The 17,274-nt window shown below is 41.9% G+C and overlaps 1 protein-coding gene across 1 annotated transcript; it reads left to right on the forward strand.

Moving 5' to 3' along the window:
* Positions 1–1,760: 1,760 nt before the first annotated feature.
* BANF2 (BANF family member 2) lies at positions 1,761–13,948 on the forward strand. Its single transcript, XM_037043117.1, has 2 exons — positions 1,761–1,886; positions 13,802–13,948. The coding sequence occupies exons 1-2, from the start codon at positions 1,761–1,763 to the stop codon at positions 13,946–13,948; spliced, it is 273 nt and encodes a 90-aa protein (XP_036899012.1).
* Positions 13,949–17,274: the final 3,326 nt, after the last annotated feature.

Below are 17,274 nucleotides of genomic sequence, written 5' to 3' on the forward strand. Positions count from 1 at the left end.
GAAAGTCGCCAAATATGTTCTGAGATTGCCCATGGCTCAGGACAATCTCTAATCTTGTACCAGAAAGAAGTGAGAGACACAGTGACTCTGTGTCAAAACAGAGTGACTCTGTGTCAAAACAGAGTGACTCTGCTTGGAAAGCATCAAGCCCATGCCCACTCAGATTTTAACAAGGCTGTAGACAGAGGAGAGACACTGAAACCTAGATCTGGGCACTGCTGTCTTGTTTGACTGAGGAACTTGCTTTACCACCAGGACAAGGAATCCTCATTATTTCCTCAATATTGCATGTACTATCAACCAACAAAAACTGAATGTGTTTCCCATTCTTCCCTTCTCCAATGAAGAATTCCCATTCTGGAAATGCGTATTGTAGGTATCTTAGGTTTTTCTAGGTATTGCTGACTATGCTGATGGTGGTGAACTTCAGAATTTAGTTCATAGGTTACCATTCCACGAGTAGCTACTTTCAGACATGACTGAGAGTATGATGCATCTTTCAGAAAATATGAACTTGAATTGAATCAACCAGTAACTGGCTGAATATTAAAACTTCACCCTTTGGGGAAGGGGATGAATCTTTTTAGCCAAGTGTGGGTATTTCTGATAACTATGCAATGGAAGGAGAGTGTATGAATATTAGTTCAACAAAAGGATAGATCTTAGTGGGATGTTATGGTTACATCTGCCCAATTCTGAATAATAATCCTGATTTTGTTTAGGTAACTATGCTTGAACTCACAGCTCACATGTGGCTTAGAGAAAGCCAACTGCAGTCCCACATCTAGGACTGGGGTGTACAGATAACATTAAGCTTACATAGGGACTCCATGAAGACCTTTGAGACTGAATGAGGCTCTGCTTGGAACTCTTCAGAGACATGTTCTCTCTCTTTTTGGGGGGTGCCATTGCTGGGGAATATAAGTGCTGGAGTAGCCATTTCACCTCCATGAGGGGAAATAACCAAGACTGAAGCAAGCACAAGGAAAAATGCAAAGAATCAGAGAAATGAAGCTGTGACCTGATTGTACCTTAGCTACCTTTACCCTTGGGCTTTTGTTATATTGTCTTCTTTAATATTTGATCCAGTTTAATAGTTTTCTATTACTTATAATCAAACAATTATTATAGAGTGTGGATGATAGAGAAAGTAGGGTAATTAGCTAAGAGAAGTGATATTTCTTTGAGCATTTAAGATGGAAGGAGTTGNAAGCAAGCACAAGGAAAAATGCAAAGAATCAGAGAAATGAAGCTGTGACCTGATTGTACCTTAGCTACCTTTACCCTTGGGTTTTGTTATATTGTCTTCTTTAATATTTGATCCAGTTTAATAGTTTTCTATTACTTATAATCAAACAACTATTATAGAGTGTGGATGATAGAGAAAGTAGGGTAATTAGCTAAGAGAAGTGATATTTCTTTGAGCATTTAAGATGGAAGGAGTTGAAAGGATTATTGCAGTTCTTAGTATTAAACACACCCTTTCTGTGGGATTTTATTGGACTCATTTGTGGCCATCACTAGATATCTCTTGCTCCATTCAGACTAAGAAATAGATATGGAAATAGATGTGTAAAGGCCTTCAGGGCTGGGCACGGCACCTGGCAACTGAAAGTCCCCAGTAAATTTGGGAGATGAAATGAAACCTGTCATTTGTTCCACCCAGTCCCCCAGTAGGCTGAGGGAGTTCCCCAATGTCCATTCACACTGTGAGCAGCCAGATACTTCTTAACCATTTTCCTCCACTGCTATTGCAGAAAATGGATCACATGTCTCCCAGGTTGAGAGCTTTCCTCTCTGAACCCATCGGAGAAAAGGATGTTGTCTGGGTAGATGGGGTCAGCCATGAACTTGCAATCAATTTGGTCACCAAAGGTTTCAACAAGGTAATTTCATTTATCTTATTTCTCCAACTTCTCTTCCCTAACTCCCTTCCCCTGGTCCTGTGAGATGGCAGCCACTGCCACATGTCCCTGTAAGTGCCTATAAGAGAGCAAAGCTGCCACTTGGCAGGGTGGCAAGTGCTTCTGTGATCATGATCCCACATGCTTGGGCAGCCTCAAGGGCCAGTGGGTGATGGGAAAATTGAATCTCTTTGGCTCAGAGCAGCTGAGTCAAGCATGACTTACTTGGTGTTCAATCACCCATGGGTCAACAGAGGTGAGCCAGCACCCGAGTCTGGGGCTGAACTGTTAGGATCGATGATTTGGGTACACTCCCCATCCCCATGAAAACACCTGTGGGGTCTCACTTGCCTCTTCAAGACACCAACCTGGTGGTAGCAGGTGGTGTAATAGCAGCCTGGGTTCTACACCACAGTAACAGGATGTGAGTTTATAGATGTCACTCACAGCCCAAGTATGGCCTCAAGGTTATCTAGTGGAATCTGAACATTCTTTTCCATGTAATTGTTTCTATGGTGCTATTATAAGGCTGCTTAGAACTTTAGGAGAAGATGGGAGATTCTCTCCTAAATGGGAGATGATCCCAATAAGCACCCAAAGAAAGTGAGCACATACAGAGGTGGATGGAAATTTATACAGAGCCTTGCACACTCTGTCAAGAAGGAACCAACAACAGAACTACTGTTGCTTACTCCCTTCAGTTTTCAACATCAGTGTACACTCCCAGGCAGGAAGATAGTGCAGAAACACCCAACAAAGCTGGGAACTTTGCTGGGAACCATGCACTCTGCTGCGTGCATGGCTGATAATCAGTTTGGTCTGCACTGGCATAGTGTGCAGCTGGTTCCAGGAGGCATCTAAACTACTGGGTCTGTGGTTTTCTGATTGACACACAGCCTGGCACCAGATGTTAAATATTCTGAATATCACCCCAATCTAGCAGCCAATTTAGTATCCAATAGGTGGTGTTGCTAGGAAGTTGGAGTTGCATGATTGAGATATATTTGATTCTTTCCTCTCAGATAAAGGAAATAGGACCACTCCCAGGCATGTAATAAAGTAGGTAAGTCTGGCCAAGGGAGACACTTTAAATTAAAAATTCTTTTAAAGAAATGATTGTCTCTTTTACTTTTCATTGTGGTGTAATGAAGGGTTTGGCTCAGTGAATTTTGACAGATATTTTTATATCCATGGACCCACTATCTGGATCCAATGGCCAGACACCTCCAGAATTCTAGCTAGTTCTCTTGTGCCTCTTCCAGATCAATGCCACCCCCCACTCCCAGAGGTAACCAGTATTCTGGTTTCTACTGGCATTGATTGAGTGTTTCCACAATTGTGAGAATTTGTTATTGGTCAACCATATTCATCATTTTAAAAATAATTTTACTTACATACAGTAAATTTCAACTTTTTAGTACACACATCTTCAAGTTTTGACAGGTACATGCACTCATGTAGCCACTACTACAATCAAGACAGAAAACAATTCCATCACTCCAAAATGCACCACCATGATCTTCCTATTTCCCTTTCTCAATCCCTGGTCACCACTGATTCGTTTTCTGTCCCTGTAGTTTTGCCTTTTCCAGCTTAACAGTGTTTTTAATGACGATTGTAGGTTGAGTGATAAGCCCATTTAAGACAAAAGAATGCATGACTGAGAAAGTTTCGGGCATCCATACACTTGCTACCAGAGTTAGGGCTGTAGTCACAACAGCTTTCTTGGCCTTGTCTCATGGGCACTGGCTCTTTCCATACCCTGAGGACCTGGTGAGATGCAGAACAAGAGGTTACCCTCAGCACTGCTTGTCTGGCCATCTTGTCTTGTCTCCCAAGACACCAGGACACTGGAGTGCAGACCTCCTGCAGTGGATTCACACCAGTCTCCTCAGAAGCCCAAAAGTCAAACATGTGGCTGTATTCTCTCTGGGTGATGTCATGCCTGCCCTTCCCTGGGGCAGTCAGCTTTGGCCTGAGAACCCTACACTGTGGCCATTGGATGCTTGTACTGGTGCGCATCTGTCTGAATTGAGATGTGCTCAAAATATAAAATTCAGACAACAATTTTAAAGACAAAACAAAAAATTCAAACTATCTCATCAATATTTTTTATTATAATACTATTGACTACATGTTGAAATGATAATATTTTAGAAATATGAGAGAAAATAAGACATTATTAAAACTAATGTCATCTGTTTCTATTCCCCTTTTATGTGGCTACTGCAACATCAAAAATTATATATGTGGGTAGCTCACATTAGGTTTCTCCTGGACAGCACTGGTTTAAATTTAATGTCAGAAGGGCTGCAAGGCAGAAAGGAATTACTAAGAAAGGAAAATACATTATGCACAAAATGCTTAAGACTTTCCACAGCCTATCTCTAGCTCCATCTCATATTCTTCCGTCCTTCCATCCACTTATCCCGATACTCTAGCCAGACTGTCCATGATGCACAAACATATATATGACCTCCCTCATGATTTGAGGCTCTTTCAAAATGGATTCCCAACTACTTCAAGGCTGTCCTCACAACATGCCTTCTCTGGGAAGTAAGTCTTCATTTACTCACCTATCCCAGCCCAACAGGCATCTGTTTCTGAAAACTTTGAGTAGTCAGTGGGACCCCTTGCTATGACATCCATACTGTTGACTATTTTTTCTATGTGTGAACTGAGGAACATACTCAATAAGTTAGAGGCACAGCTTGCCTTTGGTGTACTTTCACACCTCCTCTGAGGCAGAGTTTGGTTCTATGTTCTTTGTCCTCTCCCACTCCCTGTGAAAATCCCTCCCAGGAGTGAGTGACTTTCTAGGCACTTGCTAAATTCATAGTTAGTGGGCAGTGCCCCATGAGGGAAGATGCATTACTCTGAGAATAATCTGGAGTTCTTCCAACATTCCAGAGACTCTGGTTTGGCTCTTTGAGGACACTAAAAAGTCATATTCTTGAGCCTAATTTTTTTTTTCCTGAAAGATGCTTGGAAGGTCAGAGCAGAATAAATGCTCTGGGTTCCACCTGCTCCCCAAATCTCTTCTAATAACAAAACTAGAACAGGAAGTTTGCTACATGTCAGGCACTGTTCTAAGTGCATCACACATATTTATTTCATTTAACCATCATAAAAATTCTATAATTAAATGCTCCAATCAAAAGACATAGAATACCTGAATGGATAAGAAATCATGACCCACACATATGCTGCCTACAAAAGACCCACCTCAGAGCAAAAGACCTACACAGACTGAAAATGAAGTGTCGGAAAAAAATATTCTGAGTAAACGGACAGAAAAAAAATTCAGAGTAACAATCCTCATATCAGACAAAATAGACTTCAAAACAAGGTCCATAAAAAAGACCCAGTAGGTTACTTCATATACTCAAGGAAAAAAATCCATCAAGAAGACATAAACATTGTAAATATATATACACCAAACATAGGAGCACCCAAATACAAAAGGAAAATCTTGGAAGACTTTGAGAAAGATACTGACAGCAACACAATTATTGTAGGGGATTTTAACACCCCACTGTCAAAAATGGATAGATCTTCCAAACAAAATATCAGCAAAGATATTGCAGCAGTGAACAATGTCCTAGATCAAATGCAGTTAACTTATGTATATAGAACATTTCAAAGAAGCAAAACACACATTCTTTTCAAATGCACATGGAATATTTTTAATTAATTTTTTTACTTTAATTGTTGTTTAAGTACAGTTTTCCGCCTTTCATCCCCATCCCAGCCCACCCCCACCCAGCCCTCCCTACCTCCCTCCTGTTTCCACCCTCCTTGTTATTGTCCATGTGTTCTTTATACTTGTTCCTGCAAACCCTTCCCCTTTACCCCTGAAATTCCCTTCCCTCTCCCCTCTGGTCACTGTCAGCCTGTTCTCAATATGAATGTCTTTGGTTATATTTTTCTTGTTTGTTTGTTTTGTTGATTAGGTTGCACATGGAACATTTTCAAAGATAGACCACATGATAGGACACTAAACAAGCCTCAACAAATTCAACAAAATTGAAATCACATAAAGCATCTTCTCTGACCACAAGGGACTGAAACTAGAAACCAACCTCAAGGAAAAGAAACCCAAACACTCAAACTCATAGAGATTGAATAGCATGCATGCTATTAAACAATGAATGGGTCAAGAATGACAGCAAGGAAGAAATCAAAAGGTTTCTGGAAACAAATGAAAATGAACACACAACAATCCAAAACTTACAGACGCAGCAAAGGCAGTCCTGAGAGGGAAGTTCATAGTGATATAGGCCTACCTAAAAAAGATAGAAACTCTTCAAATAAACAACCTAACCCCAGCCTACAAGAACTCAAGGAACAACAAAAAAGACAGCCCAGAGCAAGTAGAAGGAAGGAAATAACCAAGATCAGAGTAGAATTAAATGACATAAAGACTAAAAGCACAATTCTAAGGATCATTAAATCCAGAAGCTTGTTCTTGAAAAGATAAACAAAATCAAAAAGCCTTTAAGCAGACTCATCAAGAAAAAAAGAGAGGACCCAAATAAACACAATCAGAAATGAAAGAGGAGAGATTACAGCTGATAACACAGAAATGTAAAGAATTGTGCCCTGGTTGGTGTAGCTCAGTGGATTGAGTGTGGGCCTGCGAACCACACGATCACAGTTCGATTCCCAGTCAGGGCACATGTCTGGGTTGCAGGCCAGTCCCCAGCAGGAGACTCACAAAAGGCAACCATATATTGATATTTCTCTCCTTCTCTCCTTCCTTTCCTCTCTAAAAAGATAAATAAATAAAATCTTTAAAAAGAAATATAAATGATTGTAACAAAGTACTACAAACAACTATATGCCAAGAAATTTGAAAACCTAGGTGAAATGGACAAATTTCTAGAAAAATATAATCTTCCAAAACTCAATGAAGAAGAAGCAGAAAGCCTGAACAGACCAGTAACACCTGAGGAAATTGAAGCAGTAATAAAAAAAAAATTCCCACCACACAAAAGCCCTGGACTGAATGATTTCACAGGAGAAGTTTACAAAACATTTAAGGTTGAGCTGACCCCTATCCTTCACAGACTATTCCAAAATATCCAAGAAGATGGGAGACAGCCAAACTCTATGAAGCCAATATCATCCGAATCCCAAAATCAGATAAAGAGACAACAAAGAAAGAAAACTTCAGGCCAATATTGCTGATGAACCTGGACACTAAAATCTCAACAAAATATTGGCAAACTGCATCCAGCAATGCGTTAAAAAAATAATACACCATGATCAAGTGGGATTCATCCCAAGGATGCAAGGATGGTACAATATTCATAAGTCAATAAATGTAATACATCACATAAACAAAAGCAAAAACAAAAATCACATGATCTTATCAATAGATACAGAAAAAGCATTTGATAAGGTATAGCACCCATTTATGATAAAAACATTTAGTACAGTGGGAATAGAGGGAGCATTCCTCAACATAATAAAGGCCACATACAAGAGACCTACAGCCAACATCATACACAATGGGCAAAATCTAAAAGCTTTCCTAATAAGATCAGGAACAAGACAAGGATGTCTGTTTTCACCACTTTCATTCAACATAGTACTGGAAGTCCTAGACACAGCAATCAGACCAAAAAAAGAAGAAATAAAAGGCATCCAAATTGGAATTGGAAAGCAAAATTGTCTTTGTTTGCCCATGACATGATAGTGTACACAGAAAATCCTATAAACTTCAGCAAAAAACTACTGGGATAATGGGGGGAAAGGGGGAGAAGGGTTTTTAGGAACATGTATAAAGGACACATGGACAAAGCCAAGAGAAAGTGGGATCAGGGGAGGGAGGTCGGGACGGCTATGTTGGGGGGGAAATGCAGACAACTATGCTTGAACAATAATAGAATTTTAAAAATCCTATAAGACACATTAATCTCCACTTTACAGATGGGAAAACTGAGGCACAGAGCAGCTACATGATTCACTCAAGGTCACTCAAAGTAAGAGAGACAGAATTTGAATCTGGGCAGACGGGCTCTGAGAAAGGCAATCACCTAAGTCTGGGGTTACCCTGCATAGGATTGCCAGATAAAATAAGGATGCCCAGTTAAATTTCAGATAAATAATTTTTTAGTATAAATTTGCCACAGGAAGACAAGGAAGAGAAAGAAGATGGGGCAAGTCCTTCACTGGATTGAGCATTTACACTAAAAAATAGGGAATTTTAAACTGTATTTACCAGTCTAAATTGCCAGTTTGCCAGTTTGTCATTGGCTATCAGTGGCTATGAAGGCTTATGAGCCAGCATAGAACAATGATTTTTAACCAACATGTTGCAAGAATTTTTAAAGCGTGCAATACCTGACTATTTAGTCAGGGGCACTGACCTCTTTTCCCTTAGACTGTCAAATAAAGAAATGATAACAGCCAACACAACAATAGTGGTGTCAATGAATCAAAATTATGCCTATTTTGTCAGATTGGTATAAAAATATATTCTTTGGTGTGCTGCAGAATTTTAGTGATTAGCCATGAGATGAAAAAGGTTGAAAATCACTGAGTTAGAGTAAAGGTTGTTCATGACACAGTGAAGTCTTGTGATGAAATGAAGTGCACTCACCATAGGTGCTGAGGAGCTGTGGGGTTTGGTAGAGGGAATACAGAAGTTTGAGAATGAGAGGGCTCAGCCTCCATATCGCTGTTTGAAAAGGCAGGTCTGGTAGTGAAGAATGCACATTTTAACTAGCATGGATAAGGACCAGCTACCCAATTTGTGGAGCCCAGTGCAAAATGAAGATGTGAAGCCCCTTGTTTAAATGTATTGAGAATTTCAAAATGGCAGCAGCAGAGCATTAAACTAAGTTTAGCCTTCTGAGTGCAGGGCCCAGTATGACTGTTTGGGTCACAGACAAAGAAACTCAAAGAAACTGGTGCCGACACAAATATTGCTACTGTTTAGCGAGAAACTGGCACAGCAAACTTGAGAGTTGTTCAGACCTGCTCACTGGACTTGGACTTGAGGGGAAGTATGACACAGTTGAGCCATGTGGGCATGGCGGCCACAAGAAAGAATGAACGTCCCTGGCTTTGAGGTTGCTACTGTCCAGGATGGTGGGAGCATGGGAACATCTGCTCAGGGTCTCTGTTTCTCTAAGTCACCATTCCCACAGATTTCTCTGAGCTTTGGCCCAAGGACGGAGAGAGGCAGTTTCTCTTCTTCAGGCTTAGGGGCTGGCTTTCTGAAGCTAGCAGAAAAACCGAGTGGGGTTCTGGCGGTGTCTGCTCCCCTTGTGAGCAGAGTGAAACAAGCTAACTTTCCGTCCCCATGGATGGCAGGGAACAGTGTGAGACTAGAGAGAAAATGAAGAAGAGGGCATCAGGTTGCAATTTGGCTCTGGAAGCTGCAAGATGAGGCCCTTCTTCCTGCAGCATTGCTGGAAAGTTTGCCTCTGGCCCTGCGTACCATGCATTCCCTGGCTTCCTGGCTGCTGATACCAGTGGGGACATGGAGGCTCTAACATCAGACCAGCAGATGCCAGCAGCAAGGCCTCCAAAATGTCAGAGGTCTCCATAGATGCCTGGCCAGACTGTGGACAGTTGAAATGTGCAAAAAATGGGACTGAGGAAAACAGAAATCTTAACATGATGGGACAGACACATGTGAGAATCAGAAGGATTAAAATGTCCCAGGGGCCTGGAGCCCACCAAAGGTATTCAGAACTGCCACTTAACCATCACCATCACCATCAGTGTTCTCTCTCCTTAGACAAAACTCTGTGCTTCTTTTTTTTTAAGACAGAACAAAACAAAAGGTATTCTCCTATAAAATTTGGGATTGTTAATAAATTATCAGACCATCTTTTTTACTCTATTTTTCCATACCAGTCTCCCCTATCTAGCACCTTACATTAGTACATTTGTTTCAATTAATGAACTAATATTGTTATAGTTTCATGAACCAAACTCCATGATTTATTCATAGTTCCTCAGTTTACCCATAATATTCCTTAAAATATTTTATTGATTACGCTATTATAGTTGCCCCATTTTTCCCCCTTTATTCCCCTCCATCATGCACACACCCACCTACCCGCATTCCTTGCTTTAGTTCATGTCCATGGGTTGTACATGCAAGTTCTTTGGCTTCTAGGTTTCCTATATTATTCTTAACCTCCCCCTATTTTCTACCTACCATTTATGCTACTTATTCTCTGTACCTTCCCCCGCTCTTTCCCCCCAACTCCCCCACCCACTCCTCCAATGATAACCCTCCATGTGATCTCCATTTCTCTGATTCCGTTCCTATTCTAGTTGTTTGCTTAGTTTATTTTTGTTTTTGCTTTTAGGTTCAATTGTTATTAGCTGTGAGTTTGTTGTCATTTTACTGTTCATAGTTTTGATCTTATTTTTCTTAGATACGTCCCTTTAACATTTCATATATTAAGGGCTTGGTGATGATGAACTCCTTGAACTTGACCTTATTTGAGAAGAGCTCTATCTGCCCTTCCATTCTAAATGAAAGCTTTGCTGGATAGAGTAATCTTGGATGTAGGTCCTTGCCTTTCATGACTCCAATACTTCTTTCCAGCCCTTTCTTTCCAGTAAGACTTCTTTTGAGAAATCAACTGATAGTCTTATGGGAGCTCCTTTGTAGGTAACTGTCTCCTTTTCTCTTGCTGCTTTTAAGATTCTCTTCTTATCTTTAATTTTGGCTAATGTAATTATGATGTGCCTTGGTGTGTTCCTCCTTGGATCCAATTTCTTTGGGATTTTTGGAACTTCCTGGACTTCCTGGAAGTCTATTTCCTTTGTCAGTTGGGGAAGCTCTTCATTATTTTTTCAAATAAGTTTTCAATTTCTTGCTGTTGTTCTTCTCCTTCTGGAACCCCTATGATTCAAATGTTGGAACATTTAAAGATGTCCAGGAGATTGGTAAGCCTCTCTTTATTTTTTTGAATTCTCATTTCTTTATTCTGCTCTGGTTGAATGTTTCTTCCTTCTGCTCCAACCCATTGATTTGAGTCCTGATTTCCTTCCCATCACTGTTGGTTCCCTATAGATTTTTTTTATTTCAAATAATGCAACCCTCATTGCTGCCTGGGTCTCTTTTATGCTGTTGAAGTATGCAGTGAGTTCCTGGAGCATCCTCATAACCAGTGTTTTGAACTGTCCATCTGTTGGTTTGACTATCTCCTCATCACTTAGTTGAATATTTCCTAGAGCTTTGATATGTTCTTTCACTTGGGCCATTTGTTGTTGGTTTTTTGTTGTTGTTATTGTTGTCTCATCACACCTGTTATGTAGTAAGGGGCAGAGCCTTAGGTGTTCACCAGGGCAGGGCAGCCCACATTGCTGCATTGTGAGGGTGTATGTAGGAGAGGGGTCAGAGAGGGAACAGTGCGGCTTGCTCTGCTCTCTCCCTGATTTCAGTCACTTCTCCTGCTACCCACAATCAAATTGAGCCCTTCTGGTGCTGATTCCCAGGTGGGTGAGTTTGTGTACTTTCTGGGACCCCATGGGTCTCTCCAACAAACTCTCTTATGAGTCTGGGAGTTTCTTCTGCCATCTCAACCCCCATATATGTTTTTAGTCAGAGATTTTGAGGCTTTATTTTCCCAGGCTGGAGCCCAGGGTTGTGCTGTCTGTCTCGTTCCCCTGTTGTTCCTCCCGGAAATACAAAATCCTGGTTTATCTGCATCCAAATGTGGGGCTGCCCAGTCTGCAAGCCACCACCTCAACTGCCCCGGCCCTCCAGCAGCTGCCTTGCCACAAATCCTCTCCATCCGGGTGCCCATCTCCACCCCTCCTCCCAGTCTGGATGAATGTTTCTTCTTTAACTCCTTGGTTGTCGGACTTCCATACAGTTCAGTTATCTGTCAGTTCTGGTTGTTTTTTGTTTTTAAATTTGTTGTCCTTCTTTTGGTTGTGTGAGGAGGCACAGTGTGTCTACCCACACCTTCATCTTGGCTGGACAGTTCAGTGTCTCTTGATCCTTTTACACTCACATCAGTACTTCCCACACCTACTGTAGCAATTTGCTCAATTAACATTCAATAAATTATAATTTTTAACCATCCGGTTAAAAAATCTCAGTAGATAAAATTCATCACTGAAAATTCAACTATACTTATAAAGAAAGAGAAAATCATTCTAATCAACTATACTGCTTTTTCAGATGATTAAAATCGCAGTTTTAAAATGTCCATGAAATCCTGGTTTGTTTGTTTTTTCATCAACTGGCCAATGACTCAAAATAAGAAACCCCAAACTTCAATATCCAGGTATATTTTATGATTGGGATTCAGTTTCTATTTAATTTATCTTTTAAAAAATATTTTCCTTTTGGTGGAAATGAAGTTTTCTTTGTTTTGTAGACCTGAACATAGATGTCTGTGGGTTTTCCTAGAGATGGCTCAGAACTTCTATGGACACTGGTTCTTGTTCACTCTAGGCTGGAGTGCCCCCAAACCACTCTGAGAGGTGGACATTTAACATGACTTCAAGTCTCCAGACTTCACAGTTTGGTGGCAGGGCCCATCTGTGGCCATATGATCTTAAATGTCCCTCTCTCCATGTGGTCATTGCTCCTCATTAGAATGTGATTAAATTGCCCTGGCTGGTATAGCTCAGTGGATTGAGCGCAGGCCTGCGAACCAGACGATCATGGTTTGATTCCCAGGCAGGGCACATGCCTAGGCTGCAGGCCAGTTCCCAGCAGGGGACACATGAGAGGCAACCGTACACTGATATTTCTCTCCTGTCCTTCCCTTCCCCTCTAAAGATAAATAAAATATTTTTTTAAAAAGAATGTGATTAAATTTCCTAGGAAATGAAATATTGTGGGGCAAGTAGTTAGAAAACTAAGAATGCCATAGACTAGGAACCCTAGAATCTTTATTCTACAAGTGTTTTCACACTCAGAGGCTCTTCAGAAGGGAAAGATGGGTGTATTTTATGCCTTCTGCTTCATCCACAGGCCTGTGTATCCAGGATGATAAAGGAATTTACACTATTCTAATGTTCTCACATTGAACTCAATTCAATTTGTGGAATGGGGCAAAGCATACTGTGTTTAGCCTTTGAAAGATGCAGAAACTGAGGTCAAGGTTCTGTGGGTTCTCACACTGAAGCAAATTGACGCTAAGATGGCCTTTATCTGCTAGTCCCATGGCCATGTCTGGAGATGGTTATGAGTGTCACAGTTTGGGGAGTGGGGGTGTGCTGCTGACATCTAGTGAGTCTAGAGGCCAGGGATGCTGATAAACTTCCTATAATGCACAGGATGACCACCCCCTACCCCAACACACAATTATCCAAAATGTCAACAGTGCCAAGGGCTAGAAACTCTTTGCTAGAATAATTGAGAAGGTAGCAGAGTGGACATGTCTAACTCTGTGTGTGTGTGTGTGTGTGTGTGTGTGTGTGTGTGTGTGTGTAAGAGAGAAATACAAGATCAGAGGCCTTAAGATAGCATCAGAGGTATGCTAGGCTGTTGCTACTCAAAAGGTTGTCCTTGGGGAACCCTTATCCAGGAGTGTGTTAGAAATGCAGGCTCTCAGTTCCCACCCCAGACTTACTGAGTCAAAGCCTGCCTTTTAACAAGATTCCAGGTGATTCATGTGCTGCTCATTAATGTGGAGAAGGTCAGACTTTGCTTCATCCCAAACTGGACAGCCTCCAAACCTGCCTCAAGCAATGGGCATTTAACTCAGCCTAACATCTCACCAAGGGCCTGTTCCCAAATCCCCATCTCCCACTCAGGATTTTCAGGACTGCCAGTCTCCCTCAAATCTTACCTGCCATTTCTGCAATTTTCACATGGGTCCTCATGTTAGGGAAGTAACAGCATATCTGAGCAAGTTTATTATAACCTTTCCCATTTTCCTCTCTGCTCCATCCCCTCCCCATAGGCCTACACCCTGCTGGGACAGTTCCTTCTGATGCACAAGAATGAAGCTGAGTTTCAGAGGTGGCTCATTTGTTGTTGCGGCGCCACAGAGTGTGAGGCCCAGGAGAGTTCTAACTGCCTGAGGGAGTGGTGCTCCTGCTTCCTGTAAACACACCTCCTTGCTCTGCCACCTGGGAAATGATGCATTCTGTACCTAGCCCCAGGCTCAGAGTTGTTATTTTTGTTTTTAACTTGAATAATACGTGCTTGTTGTGAAAAGTAATCCAGGGACTTCTGGCCAAGGTGGGGGTAGGTGTAGGTAGACACACTGTACCTCCTCCCACAACCAAAATAAGGACAACAACAATTTAGAAAGAAAATAACCACCAGAACTGACAAAAATTGAACTGTATAGAAGTACAACAACCAAGGAGTTAAAATAACACATTCATCCAGACCCGTAGGAGAGGCAGAATTGGGCAGCCTAGTGAAGAGGGGTCGCAGCAAAAACAAAAAACAAAACTGGTGGCACCAGGCATGCAAGTTGGCAGCAGGTGGACCCTGGGTGCACAGGTGGCGGCTGGCATACCCTAGGTATGGGGTGGCAATGGGCAGACACAGTGAGGTGGTGATTGTGAAGTTGGGCACGACACACAAGGCGGCTGGCTGACTGGGAGGTCCCACATTTGTGCACAGATAAACCAGGCAAAACTGGGGAGTGAGACAGACCTCAAAACCCAGGATCCCAGTGTGGGGAAATAAAGCCTCAAAACAATGATTGAAAACACCTGTGGGGTTGAGGCACTGAGAGAAACTTCCAGCCTCACAGGAGAGTTTGTTGGGGAGACCCACAGGGTCCAAGGACGTACACAAACTCACCCACCATGGAATCAGCACCACTTTGCTTGGGGGACATGGTGGAAGTGACTGAAATCAGGCAGAGAGTAGAGCAAGTGCCATTGTTCCCTCTCAGACCCCTCCCTCACATACAGCATCACAACCCAGTGATGTGGGTTACCGCGCCCTGGTGAGACACATAAGACTCCGCTCCTCACTATGTAGCAGGTGTGTCAAAACAAAAAATAAATGGCCCAAATGGAAGAACAGATCAAAGCTCCAGAAATAATACAACTAAGTGATGAAGAGATAGACAACCTATCAGATGCACAGTTCAAAATACTGGTGATCAGGATGCTCACAGAATTGGTTGAATTTGGTCACAAATTACATGAAATAATGACAGCATTCCTAAGTGAAATAAAGGAAGATATATGGGAACCAACAGTGATGGGAAGGAAACTGGGACTCAAATCAACAGTGTGGACTGCAAGGAAAGGAGAAATAACCAACCAGAAGAGAATGAAGAAACAAGAATTCAAAAAACTGAGGAGAGCCCTGGCTGACGTAGCTCAGTGGATTGAGTGTGGGCCTGCAAATTAGAGGATCGTGGTTCGATTCCCAGTCAGGGTACATGCCTGGGTTGCAGGCCAGTTCCCAGAAGGGGACACACAAGAGGCAACCATACATTGATATTTCTCTCCCTCTCTCCTTCCCTTTCCCTCTAAAGATAAATAAAAATCTTTAAAAAAAACTGAGGAGAGGCTTAGGAACCTCCAGGACATCTCTAAACATTCTAACATCTGAATTATAGGGGTACCAGAAGGGGAAGAGGAAGAGCAACAAGTGGAAAACTTATTTGAACAAATAATTAAAAGAGAACTTCCCCAATCTGGCAAAGGAAATAGACTTCCAGGAAATACAGGAAGCTCAGAGAGTCCCAAAGAAGTTGGACCCAAGGAGGAACACACAAAGACACATCATAATTACATTAGCCAAGATGAAAATGAAGAAAAGAATCCTAGAAGCAGCAAGAGATAAGGGGACAGTCACCTACAAAGGAGTTCCCATCAGACTGTCAGCTGATTTCTCAAAAGAGACCTTACAGGCAAGAAGGGGCTGGAAAGAAGTATTCCAAGTCATGAAATCCAAAGACCTACATCCAAGATTTCTCTATCCAGCAAAGCTACCATTTAGAATGGAAGGACAGACAAAGTGCCTCTCAGATAAGGTCAAGTAAAGGAGTTCATCATCGATAAGCCCTTATTATATGCAATGTTAAAGGGACTTATCTAAGAAAAAGAAGATAAAAAACATGTACAGTAAAGTAACAGCAAACTCACAATTATTAACAACCACACCTGAAACAAAAAACAAACTAAGCAAATTAGAACAGGAACAGAACCACAGAAATGGAGATCACATGGAGGGTTAACAACAGGGGAGTGGGAGGGGGAGAGAGGGGGAAAAGGTACAGAGAATAAATAGCATAGATGGTAGGTAGAAAATAGACAGGGGGAAGGCAAGAATAGTATGGGAAATGTAGAAGCTAAAGAACTTATAAGTATGACACATGAACTTGAACTAAAGCAGGGGAAGGTGGGTGGGAGAGGGTGTGCAGGGTGAAGGGGAGTGAAGGGGGGGAATGGGACAACTGTAATAGCATAATCAATAAACTATATTAAAAAAAAGATTAGTCCAGATTCAATAGGAAGGGAAATCAACTCCATCTTTTGGCAGGAGGAGCTGTAAACTCAAAGGGTGTGAATAGAAGGAGGAGTAAGGAGTTGTGAGTATTTTTAGAATCAATTACTACAGGGTCTTTCAGGGGCCAGGGAACAGAGCTGACCTATTCTAGATTATCAGGATAAATGGAGTCCCAGTTCCTAGTGACTGGTGCAGATTCCAACCTTCCTCAGGATGGAGACCCTGCAGTGACTGGCTTCTCAAACAGAGTCAGCTACCAGCTTACTTACACTCAGTTTCTCTCTGGGGAAATAGGAGAAAGCCTCTTACCCCACAGACTCCAGCCCTACCCCTTACTTATTCCTACAGGGTCCCACAACTCACCTTTTCTAAGCCAATTATGTTTGTCTTTCCCTTCATAGCCCGTTCTCTCTCCCTTCCCTGTCCTTCTTCCCCTCCTTGACTCATTCAACCCTAACTTCCTCCTTTAACATCAAGTTGAAATGTCACTTCTTCCTAGGAGCCTTCCTTGACCACTCTCATTCATTCCCACTTCTCCTCTCTTTAAATACTAATACACAATCAGCACTGCACATTTAATACCTAAGTTTTGAGAGCTACCCATGCATGAAGCTCACAGCAGATGCCAAGAATTGTAATCTTTGTAACACTTGAGTACATATTATTATCATCATCATTTACAAATGGGCAGCTGTACTGAGCAGGTGACTTTCCAAAGGTCTTGGAACTGGTGGTAAGGGGTGAATTCTGTTTTCAAAGCCAAGCTTGTCCTACTCCAAAACCTACCCTATGGTTGTGTGAGGAGATACTGTGAGTGCCCTGCCCACCCATGCACCTTCATGCTTACTACTTCAATGCATGTGGCTGGCCTGCCTTCCGCTCCCAGCGCCTGCATTTCTTTGCCTGACTATTTTCTCAGTGAGGTTTATTTTACCCACGTGGCAGGCTCAA

Source organism: Sturnira hondurensis, unplaced genomic scaffold, assembly GCF_014824575.4.
Source record: "Sturnira hondurensis isolate 20B ecotype Veracruz unplaced genomic scaffold, ASM1482457v3 Scaffold0003874, whole genome shotgun sequence".
NCBI lineage: Eukaryota > Metazoa > Chordata > Mammalia > Chiroptera > Phyllostomidae > Sturnira > Sturnira hondurensis.